General features: G+C 36.4%; 1 protein-coding gene across 5 annotated transcripts in view; it reads right to left on the bottom strand.

The window, feature by feature from the left end:
• The window catches only part of LPIN2 (lipin 2), a 44,039-nt gene that overhangs the window by 21,618 nt on the left and 2,292 nt on the right, over positions 1-20,129 (bottom strand). For 2 of the 5 annotated variants that reach the window (XM_065668068.1, XM_065668065.1), the window contains exons 2-4: positions 8,816-9,016; positions 7,200-7,295; positions 3,583-3,881 (exon numbers count right to left, since the gene is read on the bottom strand). In XM_065668068.1, the coding sequence (XP_065524140.1) occupies positions 3,583-3,881; positions 7,200-7,295; positions 8,816-9,007 (587 nt within the window). In that variant the 5' untranslated portion in view covers positions 9,008-9,016. Of the gene's footprint in view, positions 1-3,582; positions 3,882-7,199; positions 7,296-8,815; positions 9,017-11,639; positions 11,656-13,705; positions 13,949-20,129 lie in introns of those variants that run through there. The other 3 variants (XM_065668067.1, XM_065668064.1, XM_065668066.1) reach the window with 3 other exon arrangements.

Below are 20,129 nucleotides of genomic sequence, written 5' to 3'. Positions count from 1 at the left end.
GTAGTACGCAGCTGCTCACTCACTTCCCCTCCTCAGGCCTCTCTCAGTGGGATGGGGAGCAGAATTGAACAGTTAATAATTAAGAACAGTTAAAACCAGTTAAATAATTGAAATAAAAGTAAAATACTACAATCATAGAATCAATTAGGCTGGAAAAGAACTTTAAGATCATCAAGTCCAACCTTTACCCCACGACTGCCAAGACCACCACTAAACAATACCACTAAGGGCCTCATCTACATTTTTTGAATACTACCAGGGAGTGATTCCACCACTTCCCTGAGCAGCCTGTTCCAATGCCTGATCACCCTCTCTGCAAAGAAATTCTTCCTAATATCCAATCCCAACCTCCCCTGGAGCAGCTTGAGGCTGTTACCTCTTGTCCTATGGCTTGTTACTGGGAAAAGAGACCAGCCGGCTCCTCTTTCTACCTTCCTTTCAGGTAGCTGTAGAGTGATAAGGTCCCCCCTGAGCCTTGTCTTGTCCAGACTAAAACTCAGTTCTCTCAGACATTCCTCAGACTTATTTTCCAGAACATTCACCAGCTTCGTTGTCCTCTGGATCCACTCCAGCACCTCAGTACCTCTCTTGCAGTGAGGAGCCCAGAACTGAACACAGGATTCAAGGTGGTGTCCAGTAAAGGGGAATGATCACTGCCTGGGCCCTGTTGGCCACACTACTACTGATAGAGGCTGTTAGCCTTCTTGTCCACTTGGGCACACTCTTGGCTTATGTTTAGCCACTGTACATCAGCACCCCTGTGCCCTTTTATGCCAAGCAGCTTTCCAGCCACTCTTTCCCAGGATAATAATAATAAATGATAATAATAATAACAATGGGAAAATGAGAGAGAGGAATAAATCCCCAAAAAGGCAAATGATGCACAGCACTATTGCTCACCAACCGCTGACCAATACCTTGGAGTCAACTCCCCCAGTTTATATACTGAGCATGGTATTCTATGGTATGGAAATACCCTTTGGCCAGTTTGGGTCAGCTGTCCTGGCTGTGTTCCCTCATGGCTTCTTGTGCCCCTCCTTACTGGGCAGAGCATGGGAATCTGAAAAGTCCTTGACTAAGTACTGCTAGCAACAACTAACACACTGGTGTGTTATCAACATTATTCTTAGAATATATGCAAAATACAGCACTGTACCAACTACTAGGAAGAAAACCGACTCTATCCCAGGCAAAACCAAGACATCTATTAAACTACATAAACATTTGGAATTTGCATGCTTACTCAGTACAGCCCATTAGACCCCAAGCAGTTAAAGGAGCACCTCATTTGCACAAATCTTTCATTTGCAAGACAGTTTAGACTGTACTAAATACTGAACTCTAAACATGTCTTACTAGCTTCTTAGGTAATAGTAGTATTCTTATGAAACTTGGGGATGACATCTTGACTTGTGATGAGAGCTGCAGAGACTGCATGTCCTTTGTATTTGTAAACCAAGCTAACTATGACAAAAATACTTCACACTGCGTTTGTCTGTACGCAGTGCTATCTCCAAAAGGAAGAGGTACTAGTGAACAATTAAATAAATACATAAAAAAAAAAAATATTACAGAGATTCTCAATACTACCACTTTAGGGGAAGCAAGATGACACACAGGTAATACTGAGGAGATTTTATTCACATGTGAACCAAATGAGTTCACATGAAGCATCAAAACCAGCAAATTTCATCCATAAGTGAATGAATCTGAAGGTTAAAAAATCCAAATGCAGTCAAAGATTACTGACAATAAGAACGGAAAATCAGTATGCATCAACTTACAACTTCGAGTCCCATTATCAATTCTAAGCTATTTATTGTGCAACATTTCTAAACAGCACTATCACTTCTCATCCTTACCCACTTTATACATGGTCTAAATAAATATGTAAAATTTTAGACACAGATCACTACTTTAACAGTCTTAGCAGTGGAGAAATAATACCCTCAGTTTCTGGGTTGTACACTCTGCAATCTCAGTCTTCCTGGTTAAGTCAAGCACCACTAACATACCTAAATCATAGCTAGGAACGACAAAGGACATGTTTTTTAAAAAACTGAATAAACGCTTGGAAATGGATTTTCCCAAGGAACAGGAAACAGCTTGTTTACTACTTTTTGAGAACAGAACTAGATAAGACATTTTATGCTGGTACCTGTGCCTGAATTTTTGATCTTCCACTGGAACATCAGCCTCCCTTTACCAGACTCTCTTTGAAATCTGAAGCTACATCTAATAACAGTTAGTTATGCTTCCATATTCTCTTTTTTCTTTTTCAGAGCCATACATTTATAGCTAAGAGAAAACCTAAACCCAAACAAACCTGCTAATATCACCTTACATCCCCACAGGCTGCAAAAATAAACCTTTGGAAAAAAGTGTACTCCTATTGCAAGGTATCTTATTTCTTGCCTTGGTACCCAATGTTTTGGCTGCATATGAACTCCACCAACAGATATATAGCCACAAACGTACTGTCTCTGGGCTTCCATTACTACTACGTATTTTTTTCACTCCTTGCTAGTGACAAAAAAAACAGCATTCTTTTACAAAAATGGTCTTCCTTTCAAATCACAACACTCTTCTCTGATTGAGAATGCATTTCTACTGCTGTTTCTGTATATATATATATATATATATATGCAAAAAAAAAAATGTGGCTTACAAATAAAAAGCCTTTTCAATCTTTAATTCTAAAGGGCACAAAATATAAAACCAGCGTAACCTTTACAGAAACACCATGTCTGTTCAGCTATGACTAAACGTTTGACATTTCAATCAAACCTACAATTTTTTATTCATCTCTAGTCAAATTAAGATAATTGCTAGAACAGTAGTTTGCATTCTAAACACTGGATGAAACCAGCCATTATTAGGGTGACATTCCTAAATTCTTTATGCATTTGTAATAATTTATTAAAGAATAAACAATTCATGGGTTATATTTTCTTTCTTCCTGTACTTGATGGTTATTTTTATTTTTGACGTTTCACTATGACAAGTTATTGTTGTCTTAATACTCTTAACACTGAAGGCTGAACAAAGACCTTGCTTTTCTTAAATAGAAAAAAAAGAAAAATCTCAAACTAAGCAAAGTTCCCAGTCCCAGACTTAAACAGAGCAGTGAATATCTGACAATTCACTGACATTAAAATGACAATAAAAAAATAAGGCAAATGAACTAAGAATCATGGAAGAAGCCCCAAGACATATGAAAAAACACTTTAAAATCCAAATTTTCTCTGTTGTGTTTTATTGGTCACAGATGTGGTAACACTCTGATTCAATGTTTTCGTTGCACTAATGTATTTGGTACTTATTAAATTTAAGACTTCCTTGAAGGCCCATACTGAAGGAGAGACAACACTTCTCTACCAGAGTGGGGTTAACTGGATTTCATATTCATAACAAAATGACAAAACTTGAAGGATTCTGAAAGATGTGGAAGATAATGATCTGTAGTTTTGTTTGTCTGAGCCTATTGAAACATGCATTACTCGCATAGAGGAAGGGTACAAGTCACATTCTAAATGTCCAGTGATAACACTGAAAGCAGCCAGCAAGTATCTGACAGTTTACCTTATGGGTTGAACACTTTTTTCATCATCAGAGCTTATTTCCATTTCAAAAATCTCTTCCGTCCCAGCAGAAGATATCTGATCTTCCTTCCTGCTATCTTGTTTGTATTTCTTTCTTCTTCTTTTTTTCTTTTTCACAGAACTTGGGGTGAATACTATCTCTGTTTCCACAGAGTGTGGAATTTCAGAGTTTGCACATGTCCTTTCATTTTCCCCTGATTTCAAATGACTGTCAGTGTCTTTAAAAAACTGGTCTTCAGTGGGTATTGGAGATGTTGCCAAATGCGCAGGAACTTTTTCCTAAACAAATAAAGAAAATAAGTTTTGTTTCTGGTTTTTAATATTTTTGTTTGTTTTGTGCATACCGGACAGTTGTCAGCTACAGATTAATTCCTGCATCTGTATTTAGACACAAAACCACACAACAAGCCCAGTGGTATGAAGCTGATATCCAGAAAGGAATCAAGTTCACTAGATGGATTACAAAAAAACAGAAAAATATTAGTATTCTTACAGTTTCAGACATAAACAATTGATTTTATTAGCAAAAACCAAAATACCCAGTGAGTGGAATGTTTCTGAAATTATCTGCCCTTGAGCACACCAGTCCTATCCATGCTTAGTAAAGGTGTTAATAAAAATAGGCTAATTAAATCCACTGCTGTCTATTTAATTTGAAACAGATTCATAGGAAGGTATAGGTTGGGAGGGACATCTGAAGCATATCTGGTCTAATCTTTAGTTGAAAGTAAGGCCACAGATTAGGTTATTCAGGGCCTTGTCAAGCCAAAGATCGAGTATTTCTAGTAAGGGAGAGTCTACCACTCCCCTAGGCAACCTGTTCCTGTCCTGTATTGTTCTTACAGTGAAGGATTTTTCTTACATGTAGCTGGAATTGCCCCCTTTTGCCCCTTGTCTCATCACCAGGCATCCTTGTGAGAGAGTGCCTGTCTGCCCTGTAACTACGTTGCAGGTATTGCAAGACTGGTTAGATCTTCCCTAGGCTGAAGACAGCCAAGTTCAGCGGCTTCTCTTCCTGTATCAACTTCTCCAACACTCTGATCATTTTGTGGCTCGCCACTGGACTCCTTCCAATTTTCCATGTCTTTCCTGAATTGGGAGACCAGATGTTGGTAGATCAGAGCTGTGTTCCAGGTTTGGCCTGACATATTCTAGGGTGAGTGGAACAATCCCACATCCCTCCATCTGCTGGTTGTACCCCTGATAACGCAGCCTAGGACACATTTGCCTTCACTGCTGCCACAATGACAGCCTTTACAGCAGAGATGCCTTTCATCCAGTCAGACCCCAGCCTGTACTGCTGTGTGGAATTCTTCCAAACCAGATGCAAGAGTTCACATGTAACTTGATTAAACCTTGCATGAATCTTGTTGGTCTAGTCTTCCAGCCTGCCAAGTTGGCTCTATGCAATGGCCCTTTCTGACCTGTCTACCTCTTCTCCTAGTTCAGTGTTACCCATAAAACTGGTGAAGGTGCAGTCAGCCTTCTCATCCATGTCAGACATTATCTATGTAAAGCATCTTTCAAAAATAAAAACTTGAGTATAACTTACCTTCAAAATCAACAAATAACCTTCAGTTATCTGAAGGACCATTTCAAATGAAGTAAAAGCTTTACCACTGGACTGCCCGTGGTTTATTTATATCAAACACGAAACTTAAAGATACTGACACCTAAACTGAAAGAAACACACAGAGACAAAGTGGAACAAAAGTAGAAGAGAATGGAATTTGCATAGCAAAGAGAAAGAGAAAAGGTTATGGAGCTCGATTTCATGGTAAGAATAGAACTAATTACAAGATGCCTGTTATTTTACAGGACTCTTTTGCAGATTATTCAGGAACTACACCGTGATCAGAAACAGCCAAAGCACCGACCCTACTTTTAATGTGTTCAAAGTCTCAACTGCTTTAACGTTAAATTCAATTTTTCCACTGAGTTGAGTTACACACAAGTTTTTTTTCCAACTGGTGGTAGAGAGAAGTGGAGAAAGGAGAGCAAAATACAGCCTTACAAGCACCAATGACGCACAGGGATTTTGCACTGTGAAAAACTGCCAAATAAAATTATAGCACATAAAGTTAGTATTACACACAATTAGTGACAAATAACAAGAGAAAATTTTAAAAAGTCACAGAAAAGTTAAAAGAAAGCTGGCAAAATAAAAGATGCCTGAAAGTACATTGTAATAGTCCCAATTTGCATGAATTGAGGCATGCGGTGTTACTTCTGAATGTCGTCAAGATGTGAAAACAGCAAAGACTGATCACTTGAAAGCACTTTTCTGAAGCAATCAGGAACTAGTGACAGCTTTAACATTTATACCTTAAGCACAGCTTCACGAGGTGACCATAAGGACACACAGACCATTACCAGAAATACTGAGGGGTAAGAAATGTTTAGAAGCACTAAACACAAATCGATCCTCTGCTTTGTAACTAACTAGTTTTGGCATGAACTACAAGCTTTCCAGAACACATTATACACAAATATACTAAGCAAGTGCAATAGTTCCTTTAAAACATCATACTGGTGATAAAGGTAGTGTTTATCACTCTTCTTTCTGAAAGACTTAAGACTCAATGGTTGACACTGCTTTCAGTTTTGACTTTAATCATGATGCTAAATCAGAACCCAATCTTCCTTTCTCTTAAATGTTATGAATCCCTATCCTAAGTTACCATTTAGAGCCTTAATGCTTATTTTCACCTTCCACTTTAAATTATATTTAACTCCTTTCAACATGTGAGCGTCCACCAATCCTTCACAGTAAACAAGTAGCACTCTAAACTAAAAAGTGGATCAAGCTCATTTCCTTGAAGGACTCCGATTCCTAGTAACAACAGGAAGCTGGCACTTCATCTTTTACTTCACAAAGTTTTTTTCCTCTTTCCTCTGACTATTTTCATTAACTGTTTGTAACTCCGTATTTAGTACTTCTTTCCTTCAGTCTTGCTGAATTATGCCAATAGATTCAAAAGTTGTCAAAACCAAAGCTCAGGACTGACAAATATTGTGATTTCATAGGTCCCACATCCTTAAGAAATCAGAGTGAAAATGAACCATTATTTCCGTTTTTCAGGGGCTTCCAGCTGCAATATGTTCTTGGGAAATTAATTACTATAATGCAAGAAGAATTCTCAAATTGAAGAAGTTACTGAAGAAGATTTCATAAATAAAATTGTTAGAAACCATGCTAAAAATAAGACAAATTAAAAATATGCCAAAATAGACAATTTTTACGAGTACAGCAATCAGAAGCACAAGCCATAAGAACCTAAGACAAATGCTATTACAACTGCAACTGCAGTCAACAAGAACAAATTTACTACAAAGTAAAAAAAAAAAAAAAAAAAAAAAAAAAAATTCAACAGATCTTTCAAAAAAAGCTCTTAAATAAAAAGTTACTTTGTTACCATTGGTAGCAGAATTGTACAAGGCACCAAGCATCCTGCATCATATGAAAGTGATGTTAAGATTCAGTCACAGAAAATCTAGCTTTCATAAGAGTTACAATATTGGCAACACTGTATTAATAATTAACACATTACTCTGTTAATATTGCATTGTAGCCATCATGAAGCACAAAGCACTTACATTTTCTTCCTCAGTTTCTTGTACAAAGAAAGCTTCTCCATTGTCACCCAGTTTCATATGAAGATCAACAGCATCACCATTAATTTCTATATCAATCTGTGGAAGAAAGCAATTTAATGCAAATAATTCATCATAAGGAAAAGCACTGACCTTAACAGCCACTTATCTCAAAGTAAGCTTTGTTCCACTGTATAATTATGCCTCTCTCTCCTTCCTCTGCTTTTTGAAAGAAGTCTGTTAACATAATCGTCTATTTTCTTAATCTGCAAAATACACCATGCTCCTAAGCAGACAGCCTAACGCCTATAAGAAAAAATAAATCTGAAGACCTGTTCAACTAATTTGGAGAGCTAGAAGCATAAATAATAATTATTCATCTAGCCTTTATTTCTGGGAAGAATGATTGGGACTGTTCATGTTCATATATTTAAAGCTCAACCTGAACTGAGGCCTGGTATGAATAGGAATCCTGAATACCAAGAATTTAAGATGAGAAACCAGAATTCTGCTGGAGGCAGGGCTTGTTTCAAGGGGATAGAGATTTGCCACGATTATTTCTGCAACTCGTTTAACCCAGTTATCATTGTTTCAGATTTTCCTGCTGGTAAGTTTATGGGGATATGACATAGGACCATAACCCTTCTGCAACTATAACTTTGTCATTAGAGGAAGAATGTTTTTATTCTCATAAAAAGGTACTTAAACTGTTATCAGCACGCTCACTAAGTACAGGGTAGTTTCCTGAAGTGTCCTGTCACTTCTGAGAAAAGCCACATATAATCCTGAGGATTTATGATCTGTTTAAATCAATCCATCCTTGGATAGCATACCCACAGGCAATGCTGTCATACACAGTACTCCCTACTGACAATAACGTAAAGTCACCCCCCACAATAGGTCCATTTTTCCGTCATATTTACAATCCAATCCAACTCACTCCCTAGGCATGACTACTAAAGTCTATGGAAAGGGGATGGCGGGACAATCTGGTCAGGTAGTGCTACAGTCTCAGACTGGCTGGATAGGGATATGTACCAGGTTCTCTTTCAAACATGCCCACACAGGAATGCTTGTGGATATCAATAACTGCATTTTCTACTGCATATCAGCCTTGAGCAGAGGTAGCAAGGAGCAATATTTATGATAGGTCACCAACCTTTAAAATATGCTCTATTTGTCCTCCAGACATTCCAAAGAGTTGCTTGCAACATCAGGGATCAGTTAATTGGCATTAAGCATTTCTTTCCCAGCATACTTAAATAAATAGCAATGTAAACATTTTAAGACAGTGAAGTCTCTATGTTTGTACTATGCTTTTTGCATAGCTCAAGAGTTGTCAAAGATTTCCTTTCACAGGTTGTTTTTTTTTTTTTTTTTTTGGTTTTTTGTGGTTTTTTTTTTTTTTTTTTTTGCAGAGTCCTTAGATTACCACAGGAAGTTCTGTTTTCTATTCCAAAACTATCACTCCATACAGCATGTATGAGAAACTGCTCTGTACTAAATTAACCTGCTAACTGGGTATGTGGGGGGCTGGGGAAAGAAGGAGGGGGGTGTGGGGTGGAAATAAGGGAATGCATTGATATCCAAAACTGGCTTGGCTCGCTTTCTCAACTTACCACTTTTTCTTTAGAGCGCAGTACACCAAGCTTCCCAAATCGGACATGAAAAGGAGAACACTGGAATGTACCATCCTGTTGCCGGACCACAATGACATCAATGCATCCTGAAAGGGTGGCCTGATTGATACCTTTGTACAGCTCCTTCACAGTAACCAGCACTTGTCCTGCAAGTTGTCCTACGTAGTTCATAGTCTGAGACTAAGAGAGAGGAAGGGTAAAAAAAGTAAATAAACTTAATAATCAAAGTTTTTTAAATCAATTTTATGTCAAGTTTACACACTCATGCAACACATGATTTTAAGTGTAAAGAGTTATCTTACCCTCCATCTACTTTCCATAGATTTCTTAAAGTTTCAGACAAGAGAAAACAAATCTTTTTACAGTTTGGTTTTTTTTTTGTGGTGGTTCATACTCCAGACATCAGAAAATTGAAAAATAACATGTAGTCTAGGTAAAGTAATCTTACTACATGGGAGTAAGGAGCTGAGAACAGAATACAAGGAAAAGAAGATGCATGCAGTAAGAACATTATGCTATAGTCAAACAAAAAAAACCCCATAGAATCGCCTATCAAACATTCTGCCTACTCCATTAAAAGTACTTAATTGAACTAATGAATTTTGAATGACTGCAAATCTTTCAGGCTAAAAATACAATGTGAACTATGACTGCCAATAACTGATGAAGTCCAAAGATTTCTCACAGCATCTAAGCTTTAATAGAAAGAAGACAGAAAACTGTTCTAATGGAAACATTAGTGCAACCCTTTCTCATTCTGTTGTCTCCTGCCTTCCACACAAAAGACTGCTACAAGCTCATTTCAAATATATCCAAGCAATTACTTGCCTCTGAAGCTAAGGGTATTATTTGGAAGATCAAAGAGCCACTGCAAAAAAGCAACACATAACAGGGCTCAAACTGTAGAAACCTTATTTGGGGGTAATATTCCTAAAAGTAAAAAAAAAAAAAAAAAAAAGAAAAGTGCAGTGAATTTCTTTGTCTATTTCCTAATCTATTTTTATTAGCCCCTGAACAAGGTTTAGAGTTCTTAATACCTCTAAACAAAACAATATTGCGCTACAAGGGTTTTTCCTCCTGATACTACTTTCATTATCTAGATCATTAATTACCTCTGGTCTGAGACTTCAAAATCTTCTTTACCATAACACAGGGTATACTGCATTCATTCAAAAGGAAGCTACTTTTGTAGCATCTAACAGTACCAATATAATTTTAAGCACACAGGAGATTCAAAACTGCCTTCACAGACTTAAGAGCAGCTATGGAACTATTTTTCTTCATCTCAGGCTTCTCAAGACTAACTTATATTACCTAATCATATTTAGATTTTTGGAAAGAAAAAAGAAAAAAACAACCCTTTCTCTTCACAAGACTCAAAAAGAAGATGGGAGTTTTCCAATACAGGTGTAAAACTGGAAATTACCCACAGAATTACTACGTTAGGTAACATGCTAGAGAATTTTTTTCTGTAGCTTTTGTACAATATGGCTCATGAAGACAGAACAGCCTGTCACTGAGTGACTAATAAGATTTGCGGAATGGACTCCCTAACAATGCTAGTGATTAATAAAGTTCAGTTTCATCTCTAAGTAGTTTCGTTGGTAACTATAAAATTGACTGCTTGCTAATAAAATAATAGCTCACCCTTGGGTGAACAAGATACATAACTGGGTGAATAAGGGGAAGTCTCACTTCAACCTTTCCTCACCTGACCCTCTTAATGAGCTGATTTTAGCTCCCTGGCAAAAGTCTACTTATTTTTTGTTACTGCTGTTTCAGTGGGTTAATAAGTTAGATTAGCTCAGAGAAGAACACGACAAACATCAGTCACGAGGCACATGGCAGCACCAGAAAGCTAGGGGAAAAAGAAAGACTGGAGCAGGGAACTGAACATCTTTCCTTTTTACAAGTGAGATATTTGCTGCATCTCATGGAACTGTAATCCAAGACAGAAAGCTAGTAACATCTCTGCTTTACTGTTTAAGCAATTAGTCTTCTCTTGCAATGACAATCATTTTTAGTTTCAATCTTAGGAAAAATTCTCTAACACAGGCATTATCATTCATGGCTATACCTTGGCTGCTTCCAAGAGGAGTCTATGGTATTGGCTTACTAAGAAAAGTTGATTTCATGTCACCAAGGAGACTGAATTGGTTAAAAAGAAATGCTTGGCATAATCAGTAATACAGTCCTTAATAGAGTGCCTATTCATGTATTTCATTTTAGGACTTGAGAAGTGGACATTAGCAAGGAATTATCTACCATATCAGTAGCAACTGTTTAAAAATCAGAATTTCACAACTGCTAAGAACTGAGTTCAGTTTATAAATAATCTGCTTTTCCCTCACATACATACTAATAGACCCCGTCTAGCCACAGAAAAAAACACAAAAAAACCCTTACAAAACTGAAATATTCACCTATTTTTCATATATTCTTGCTTTTGTGTAGCAAAAGTTCCCTCTTTCAGATCTCAGTTACATTTCTGTGCTCACTGCACAGTCACAAAACATAAACAGAATAACCTCTTTTGTGTGAAAAAGTTACGAATTATTGAACCTACTATTAAAAACACTGTTTATAAGGAAAGAAGCTTTTTATGACCCAAGTCTTAACACAAACATTGTTTTGTATATTGTAAGCAAACAAAATTGTAGATCAGAAAGTAGTGTACATTATTGCTTATCAGGTTGTAGTTCAGCTTTTAACATAAAGGTCCACTTTGAAAGATAAATGTTATTTAAGAAGGGTCAAACTGTGGTAAGCAAATGATCAAATAGAAATAAGTGTCACTACATACCTGAAAAACATGAGATGTTGAATTTACCTCAAATGTCAACAGAATTGCAGCTAGGAGATTTTAAAATGGGGGAGAGAGGAACTGCTTTATTGTATATTGTTGGAAAACTCGTGGTGAGCAATAGTGAATCTGACTATAGAGCTATAGAGAGGAACAGAGTAAAATGTTATTGTGTTAATTCTCGCAAATACAACAGAAATAGCCTGATCACAGAATAACTAGTAAGACAAAGTATTTCCTCAGTAACACTATTTCATGATTAGTAAGCATTCATTAAATAACACTGTCCTGAAAGCAGAGGAAAAAAAGAGCAGTATGCCTTCACAACCTACTAGAAGAACCTAAAAGGCATGCCAATTTCCAGTTCTGAAACTCAAGACAGAAGTCTGATGGACAAGACAAGCTAAGAAAGAACAATGCTGCAATACTTCACAATACTATTTAGCTTTAGGTTTACTTTAGGCTTTATTTATTTTGCTATCCAAAGTATATATATTACCTGAAGCAGCGAAATTCCAGAACTCTGCTGAAGTTAATATAGCTCACTACTACTTATTCTTCTAGGATAGCAAATTAAAAGGCTATCGATACCTAATATACTAACTAGTTTGCAAAAATTCTTATAGCTGAAAATGTTAATACTGCCAAGGTAAGTGCAATGGTAATTGGAATGGGGGAAAGGATCTCTCTGTCCTATATCACAAAAAAAGATTTTTTTTCTGGCAAGAAGCCATTACACTGCAGAAGTCAGAAACTGAAACTGCCTTTTTTCTTTCCTTTTGAGAAAGCGCATAAAAGTAAATACAAAATAAGAAAATAAAATATCTGTGGCAGAAGCTTAAGAACTAAACATAAAATTATGTGCCTTCATCTATAAAATACTCAAATCAGTTAAACTAAAATTAAGCCTGTATATGCTGGTTGACTTCTTCATATTACAGCAATGTCTAATAGAATGGCCCTCAGAAATAACAAACAGTAATACAACTCAGATTAAGTATCTAACATGTTCTATGTGAAAGCCAAATTTTTGAAGCTTATCACCAGGAAACGTTTACATTAACATAACCTGAGCAGGAGGTTTTGTGGAGAGGAATTATATCTATGTACTATTAACAAAGATGTTATTTTGGCTGCTTACAAACCCAACAGGTTTTCTTGAATGATTTTTTAATGTTATTCAGTAATATCCATATACAAGTCGAAGATATAAACAAAGTCTGTCCACAAATTCGTGTTTTCTGTGCATTTAGAGTACTGCTTTAGTAACAGTAAGCTACATTTTTGTGTTCTTAAAGCTAACACCTTTTATACAGGTGGGCCCCTATGAACATGAACACTACAAATACCCAATTCAACAACAGAAAAAGAGTGCAAGTTACTCAAAGACAAGCTGTCAGATTGCTCTGAAGACATACAGCTTCAGATAGCGCAAATTTTAACTATCACTGCAAGAAAAAGTTACTTAAACATAGATCTTAGCTTGTAAGAGGGCAGATGTTCATACATGCCATTTATTTCAACATACATTTAGAGGATTAAAAGACAGTCTAATATCATATGATGTAAACACATTGCATTTATTTCAAGGGATTACGTAGAAAACAAAAACATGCATAGCAATGGTTTCCCTCAATTTATCTCATCTTGCCTATATTTGCATTTATATATGTATTTATGAGTTCGGAGCTTTCCTTAACCAACAAACATCTTTAGCAAGCATTTTACTAGTTTATATTTCATACCCTAAAAAGATGGGGGAGTGGAATAACTATGTGAAACAGGACAACTATACCATCAGGTCTACTTGGCAAAAACAGGCAAACAAAAAAAACACCTTTGCTCCTAAGTAAAGATTTTAAATTGAGTTTAGGATTGCTCCTGGTACTGGCTCCTGTTACTGCACAGAGCACTTAAGAGAACAAAAATGGGAAACAAAGTCTTTTGAATGCCTAATTAAAGTCTTGCATACACTATTTGATATAGGCTGTCATTTTTTACGCATTTTAACTATGCTATAGGAAATCACATAACCATACGCTTAACAATAAATCTGTCAAACTCACCAAGATTCCAGAAGGAACTCTTTCATGGACAGTAACAACTCTTCGACTAAAGTCATCTTCAAAACCATCCTTTTCTGAGAAATGCATCTCAGAAGAAGGGAAACTAACTTTCCACAGTACAGATAAATACAAAGCTTACAGCCATAAGAAAATGCTGTACAAGCATTTCTTCTCTTTCCATTGAAGCAGAAGAACTATGTAAATCTTTTAGTCTCAGAGAAAAGTGTTTGGTATATTTTCCCATGCAGTATTAAGATTAAAAAGGAAGCACTTCTTTAAGAAAGCTCACACAGAAACTCCCTCACCAATAGGCTTTGCTTGAAATGTCACAGCCCCCTTGCGCTCTTGGAGATAAGCAATAATATGGCCACACTTGCCATATGTTTGCACTGATAGGTAATGATCTTGTTTTACACCAAGTCACGTGACTTTAGCTGGAGCTCCCATGGAAAGAAACAGGGATTTAGTTAATGATTCTTAAGCAAAGTCTACATTAGCTCACTTGGAGACTTTTTGCCCACTGTTGCAACTCTAGCACCTGCAGCAGCATTCAAAGTCCTAGTTCAGCCTGCAGCACACCTAATTCAAGAATGCCTGCTCCCACTCCATGTGCCTGCTCCCTCCCCTAATGACTTCGCTGGGCTAGCTAGTCACATTTTTGGGACAAATTTGATGACATTTCAGGGTCTAGTATTTTTCAGGGGCTATTTTTCCCCCTTTCTGAAACTGCATTACAATGGTAAAGAGAAAACCGACCTGGTGCCAAGCTTATATTAAACCACACAAAACCAATGCACACAAAAATAAATATTTTTTCCTGAGAAGTTTTCCTGCTTTAAACTGAATTGTTAAAGCAGTACAATTCGGATGTGTGGACAACACATACATGCTTATTGTATACCTAGCTCCATGACTGAGAACAAGAATCACTTTTCAATCTGAGGAATTCTGATATGTCATTACTTTTCAAAATAGTATTGAGAACAGGCGAAATAACTGAGGGAGTGTAGGAGTATAAGGAAATAAGTCTACCCTGAACGTGAAAGACATTCTCTAAAGAACATTCATATTCCCTCAATGTAGACATATTCTCATTACATTAACCCCAAGCATCTCCTCCCCACCCTCACTTTATGTCTGCTGCGGAAGATGCTGGAGGAATGCTGCTTGAATTACAATCTAAAAAATAATTTAGGATCCTACGACTACATTCACACTATTCTCCTCTAAGTTTTGTTCGTTTATGTATTAGGCACTGATGCAAAGACAATTAAACACATTATTGGCTGCAGCCAAATGTAGTTTCCAAAATAACTAAAGAGCTACACTCAAGACCAAAACTAAACCAGCCTTGATGACACTCTCCTAAATTGAGTGTTGGGACTTCTACACCTGCAAGTGAGGCTGCGATAAGCTGCTACCACTTCTGGGTCCTTTTTTATACAATGAATGTTTAACGTAGCTCTTCACAAGAAAAATTACTGGGTTTGTTAGCAGACATGACAGGTATTTTCATAGAATATTAAGAATTAATAGACATACTCTCTGCTTGTTCATCATTACTTTGTCATGAGTGTTCCATTAATATATGGTAAAAACCACACAGGTATGAGCAGAATGGAAGCCAGCTTTGCAAGATGGTGCTTCTTTTCAAACACTTTTTACTTAGCTTTGTGTTCATTGGTTTGTGTGTTAGGTTTTTTTGTGTACAATGTTTTATCTATTCTAGTTTAGTATTTCAGATTGATACTATTTTCTTCAAAGCTTCTAAAAGCATTTCAGAAGACAGACTTTCTATAATACAGACAAAACTGCAGTCACTGCAGTAAGGTAAAATTAAGGCAGGTAATAAGCTTTGCACATTTAGTAAGCCTCCTTGTCTTTTATTTCTCAAAATTAATAAGGTAAATAAAACATAACTCCATCCAAATATGTTTCAGTTCTACATAATTTGCTTACAATTTACACAAGAAAATTAGCTTTAGTTTTGTAAAGCAAGTGGCCCAATACGGAAATATTAGAAGCAATGCTTTTCATGCAACCTTAATCAGGTCTTTGGTGTGAGTAAATTTTAGTGTGGTTTAGCCTTAGAAAGCACATATGAGTTTTTTTCACTAGCTTCATGCAAGTTAATACTGCTAAGAAAGATCAGTCACTATCCTAGGTTTCTTTTTTTTTTTTCTTTCTTTTTTTCTCTTTGTGGGTCTACACACCTTATCGCATTGCTCATTAGTCAAAATCCCTGGTGGGAAGTATGATACCATTTTAAGTGCTACTTTTCTATAGCAACCTTCATAATGTATTTGATCACAATCATTTAGTTTTACAGCATCCCAGAAATACAGTATTACTTTTTTCAGCCATGCAATGGAAAACTCAGGCTAGGAGATTAGAATGAGTAAAACAAATCCTTCTCTAATTAACATATCTAATAGATACAGCAAGTATGGGGCAACATTTGTTCATGTCCCCTATGTTTCCTTCACCCCATTCTGCCCCAAATCATTTTACTGACTTCAGCACTACAGTTCTCAGTCTCCCACTCAAGCCTAACATTAGAAAAGGTCCCTTCTCCCCAAGCCTCAACTCTGATTACTAAATTCCATCAGTTTCATGCACCATTTTTTACCCTTTTCCTAAAGTGGAAAAGTTCTTGATTCTCCTACAGAGATTACGAAAATCAGACTAGGGCTGAAAACACTTTCCTGTGCCCAAGTTCTCTATCCTAGCCCTGGTCTGAAGCATCTGCTTACTGAAACTGGAAATGAAGCTCTGTTCATTCCAGCTTGTGATAAAATACAGTCAATACAGCACCTGTTACTTCTAACTGCAAAAGTCTATCTATTCTCAATATAGACTTTTAAACCTAATCCAAAGGCTAGTAACTTTGCCAAAATAGAATAAATTCAGACATAAATGACATAAGACATACTGAATTAAGACCATTTTGGCCTCGGATCCCTTCTGAAAGGGGCACAAGAATCCTTCTATGAGAAAAAACAGCTAGAGCTTTTCCTCTAGTAGTGTGGAAACATACCATCAAGCTTTCTTCTAATAAAAAAGAAAAATTAATATACTTGCTAAAATTTTCTATATAAAGGCTGAAGGTAGCTCGGGTGAAATTGGAATGAAATTTTAGTAAAGTTCTGTGCAACTAAAAATCAAGTTCTGCTCAAAAATGCTGAAAAAGACTAAAAGGCAGTTAACTGCTTTTACCTGCAACTCCAGGCTGTCAAAAACCTACAAATAATTAAAACCCCTATCACAGGTACAAGAATCCAAGGAGTTAATAGATGCTAGAGTACACCAGTGACACAAAAGCAGTTCATTGCCCACTAAACTGGTGGTGCAAAAGTATAAAATCGGATGTCTAGTTCTCCACCTATGATGAAAGATGGTATATTCAATGCTTTCAAGATCTCCTATCAGATGGGAGTCAGGAGCCCTTCAAATTAGGGTATTTTTTCAGGGCAGCTTAAGTAGCTTTTTTAATCTCCAAGGGTGGGGTAGAAGAGATAGCAAGACAGGACATCCGCAGTTTATTTGGACTTGGCCCTTTTGTAATGGGTCAACAGTTATATGGTTTCCGATGAATCACCTGATTCTGGTATTATGGCATGTTTCCTTCTATTAATCTAAGCTTTTTTCTTTTAATATATATATATTTTTTAAGTCACCTTTTTTTTTCCTGATTGCAATGGAACTTCAGCAAGAACAAAGAATACCTTAAGAGTCCATAAAGTGAATTTTACTATTAAAATGACCAGTTCAATCAAAAAGTTTGGTTACATGCATGCAAAATTTCCATGTATGTTAAGACCTTAACTTCTTTCAAGGCACTTAAAAGAAGTAACTGGCTAATCCAAAAGCACAGAACTTTGGAATCTGCATGAGCATATCCCACACAAGTGCCTGACACACTTCATGTATCTATTTCCAGGCAGACAGACTTTTCTACTGCCACGCAACATTCTTGGTTGAACTTATTTCTAGACACATACCACAGAAACCAAAGTTTCTGAATAGACGTTCCATCTATCTCATTTTTACACAAGATGAGAGAAAGTAGATGAAGTTTTTCCTGTATGTTTCTAGAAAGCACTAAGCATTTCCCTAATAAACAATCCCTTTTCTTTCTATTTTCTCAATTTAAAAAGGTTTATTTCCGGGCACTGATCTGGCCCAGGTGAATTTATATTTTCTGATAACCATCCAGGGTTTAGAAGTCAAAGAAAAGGAATACAGTAATGTACTTAACCATGAAATGCATCTTGATCTACTACTAGTGTATAATTTGGTTATTTTTAGAATGTAGACATGAATATAAGATCTGAAACTAGTTCATATCTTCACATTGACAAGAAATATAGTTAGTCTGAGAAACAGATACACGGAATATCCCCTAAATTCTAAATATAGTGTATATCAAGAAGAAGCCTTCTGTTACTTTGTAGACTGTCCTTATTGTCGAACCAATAAACATGTACCAAGATAGAACAACATTCATAAATTTAATTTGCATGTAAGACTTGACCTTTTTATTAGAAAATTGGGTAAAAGTGCTAGTCTTACAGAATGCCCACACAAAGGTATTTATAGCATGAGATGCTGAGAAAGGGAGAATTACATATAGCTAAGCCAAGCAGCATATGCTTACTCATTCACCAAACACAAATCTACTTGCATTACTGAGTTTTAATGAACACAGAGATCACATCTGTCTGAAGGATCTATCTGTTCACCCCCAGCACACTGTAGCACGTCTGCACTACCTAGATGGGACATGACAAACCTGTAAAGTAGCCCCGCAGATTTCTTGTTTTTGTTAACATGCACGCTTTTTTGTTTGTGGAATTAACAGTTTTAAGTCACCATCAGGTAATTTCTACTTTTGTTTTAATCATTGTATTTCAGTTCACATCACAAACTAAATGTTATTGTCAGCCACGCGACAGACAACTACTTCGATTTCTAACGGAATCTCAGCTACAATTCTTAGAATCACTTCTTTGAAAGAATCTTGCAAAGAATCCTTTAAATATTTCCTTTAAAGGGCCCTTCATAACCATCAAACCAGAAGTAGTACACTTCTTGAGGAGACAGTTGTGCAGACAAGTAAACCTAAAGACATGGCCTAAGACTGGCTTTGGCCATGCATACCAACACAGAAACATCACCAGGTACACTGGAGGCTTTTACATTATTACTTTGTGTATTTATATTTTTGATACAGAACTTAAGCACAGATAAAGAAATGGGCCAGTTCCTACATTAAAAGTCTTGTCCTTTCACTCAGTACAGAAAGCAGCAATGAGGAAGCGTCCCTTAATTTGGGGAAAAAGAGTGACTCAGGACAAATTCTGGTGGTTAATATCAAATTACAGGACTGCAAAGCTGAAAGAAACTGGTAATAATGAAATACTTAACTGGGAAGGGGAAGCTAGCATCCTTTGCTTGGAAATTCCCTTGAAATAGAGTAAAGAAAAAAATTCTATTAAAAAAAAAAAATCCCCCAAGAATGTGCTTAAGCTCTGTCCTCAGACAGAGTCTGGCTTGACTTGTCATGACAGTTTCATATTAAATCAGCCTGCCTGCACAAACTGAAATATAAACACTACTGTTACTACATAACAGAGTCTGTAGTAAGATTGAGATAGCAGCTATGCAGAATAAAAAGCTCATTTTTAAGTGAAACATTCTTTGCAAAAGCAGCAATATTTTTACTGCACTTGAAGTGGATAATTTTATTTACGATTAAATTAAAATCTCTGCTTACCTATGTAACAGTGAGGTATTTACAGAGCTGACATTTTTGGGTTACCGTAGAACCTTAAAATGCCATTTCAGTAAGATCAAAGGTTCATAAAGAAAATACTCTCATCAGATGCAAAAATCATTGGGATACAGTATGCCACTATGTTATGTTCTCAGTATTTGTGAAGTATGGGATGAAGACATCTAACACATATGCCTTAGACTTGAATTTGATCACAAACGTATCACTCACTGTTCTGTATAAGCCTGAAAGTTTTTTCACTATGGATATATGTAACATAATACAATAACATAATAAGCACTGAATCTCATACCAGAAAGTGTCCTTTCATACCATTTCAGCCACTTACATACAACTTACTTGCAATTCATGAAATAAACAATGATTAAGAAGTTACTTTATACACAAGCCAAAGCTATTTAAAAAAAAAAAAAGTAGCTTTCTAATTCAGCACAGATACTGTATGATCACACACAAACTGTGAAGAACTGTATTTTCCTATATTTTGTGACTTTGCACTTAAGACGCAAGACTGAGAAAGAAGAAGATTGTATCAGCCATGTGAACAGTTACTTCCAGTAAGAGAGAAACAAATACACCTGATTTAACATCTAGCTTTGACATAAGTTCCCAGTGTGGCTTTGAACA

The sequence above is a fragment of the Lathamus discolor genome, chromosome 2, assembly GCF_037157495.1.
Source record: "Lathamus discolor isolate bLatDis1 chromosome 2, bLatDis1.hap1, whole genome shotgun sequence".
Classification (NCBI taxonomy): Eukaryota; Metazoa; Chordata; class Aves; order Psittaciformes; family Psittacidae; genus Lathamus; species Lathamus discolor.
This window is presented reverse-complemented; position numbering and strand designations above follow the sequence as displayed.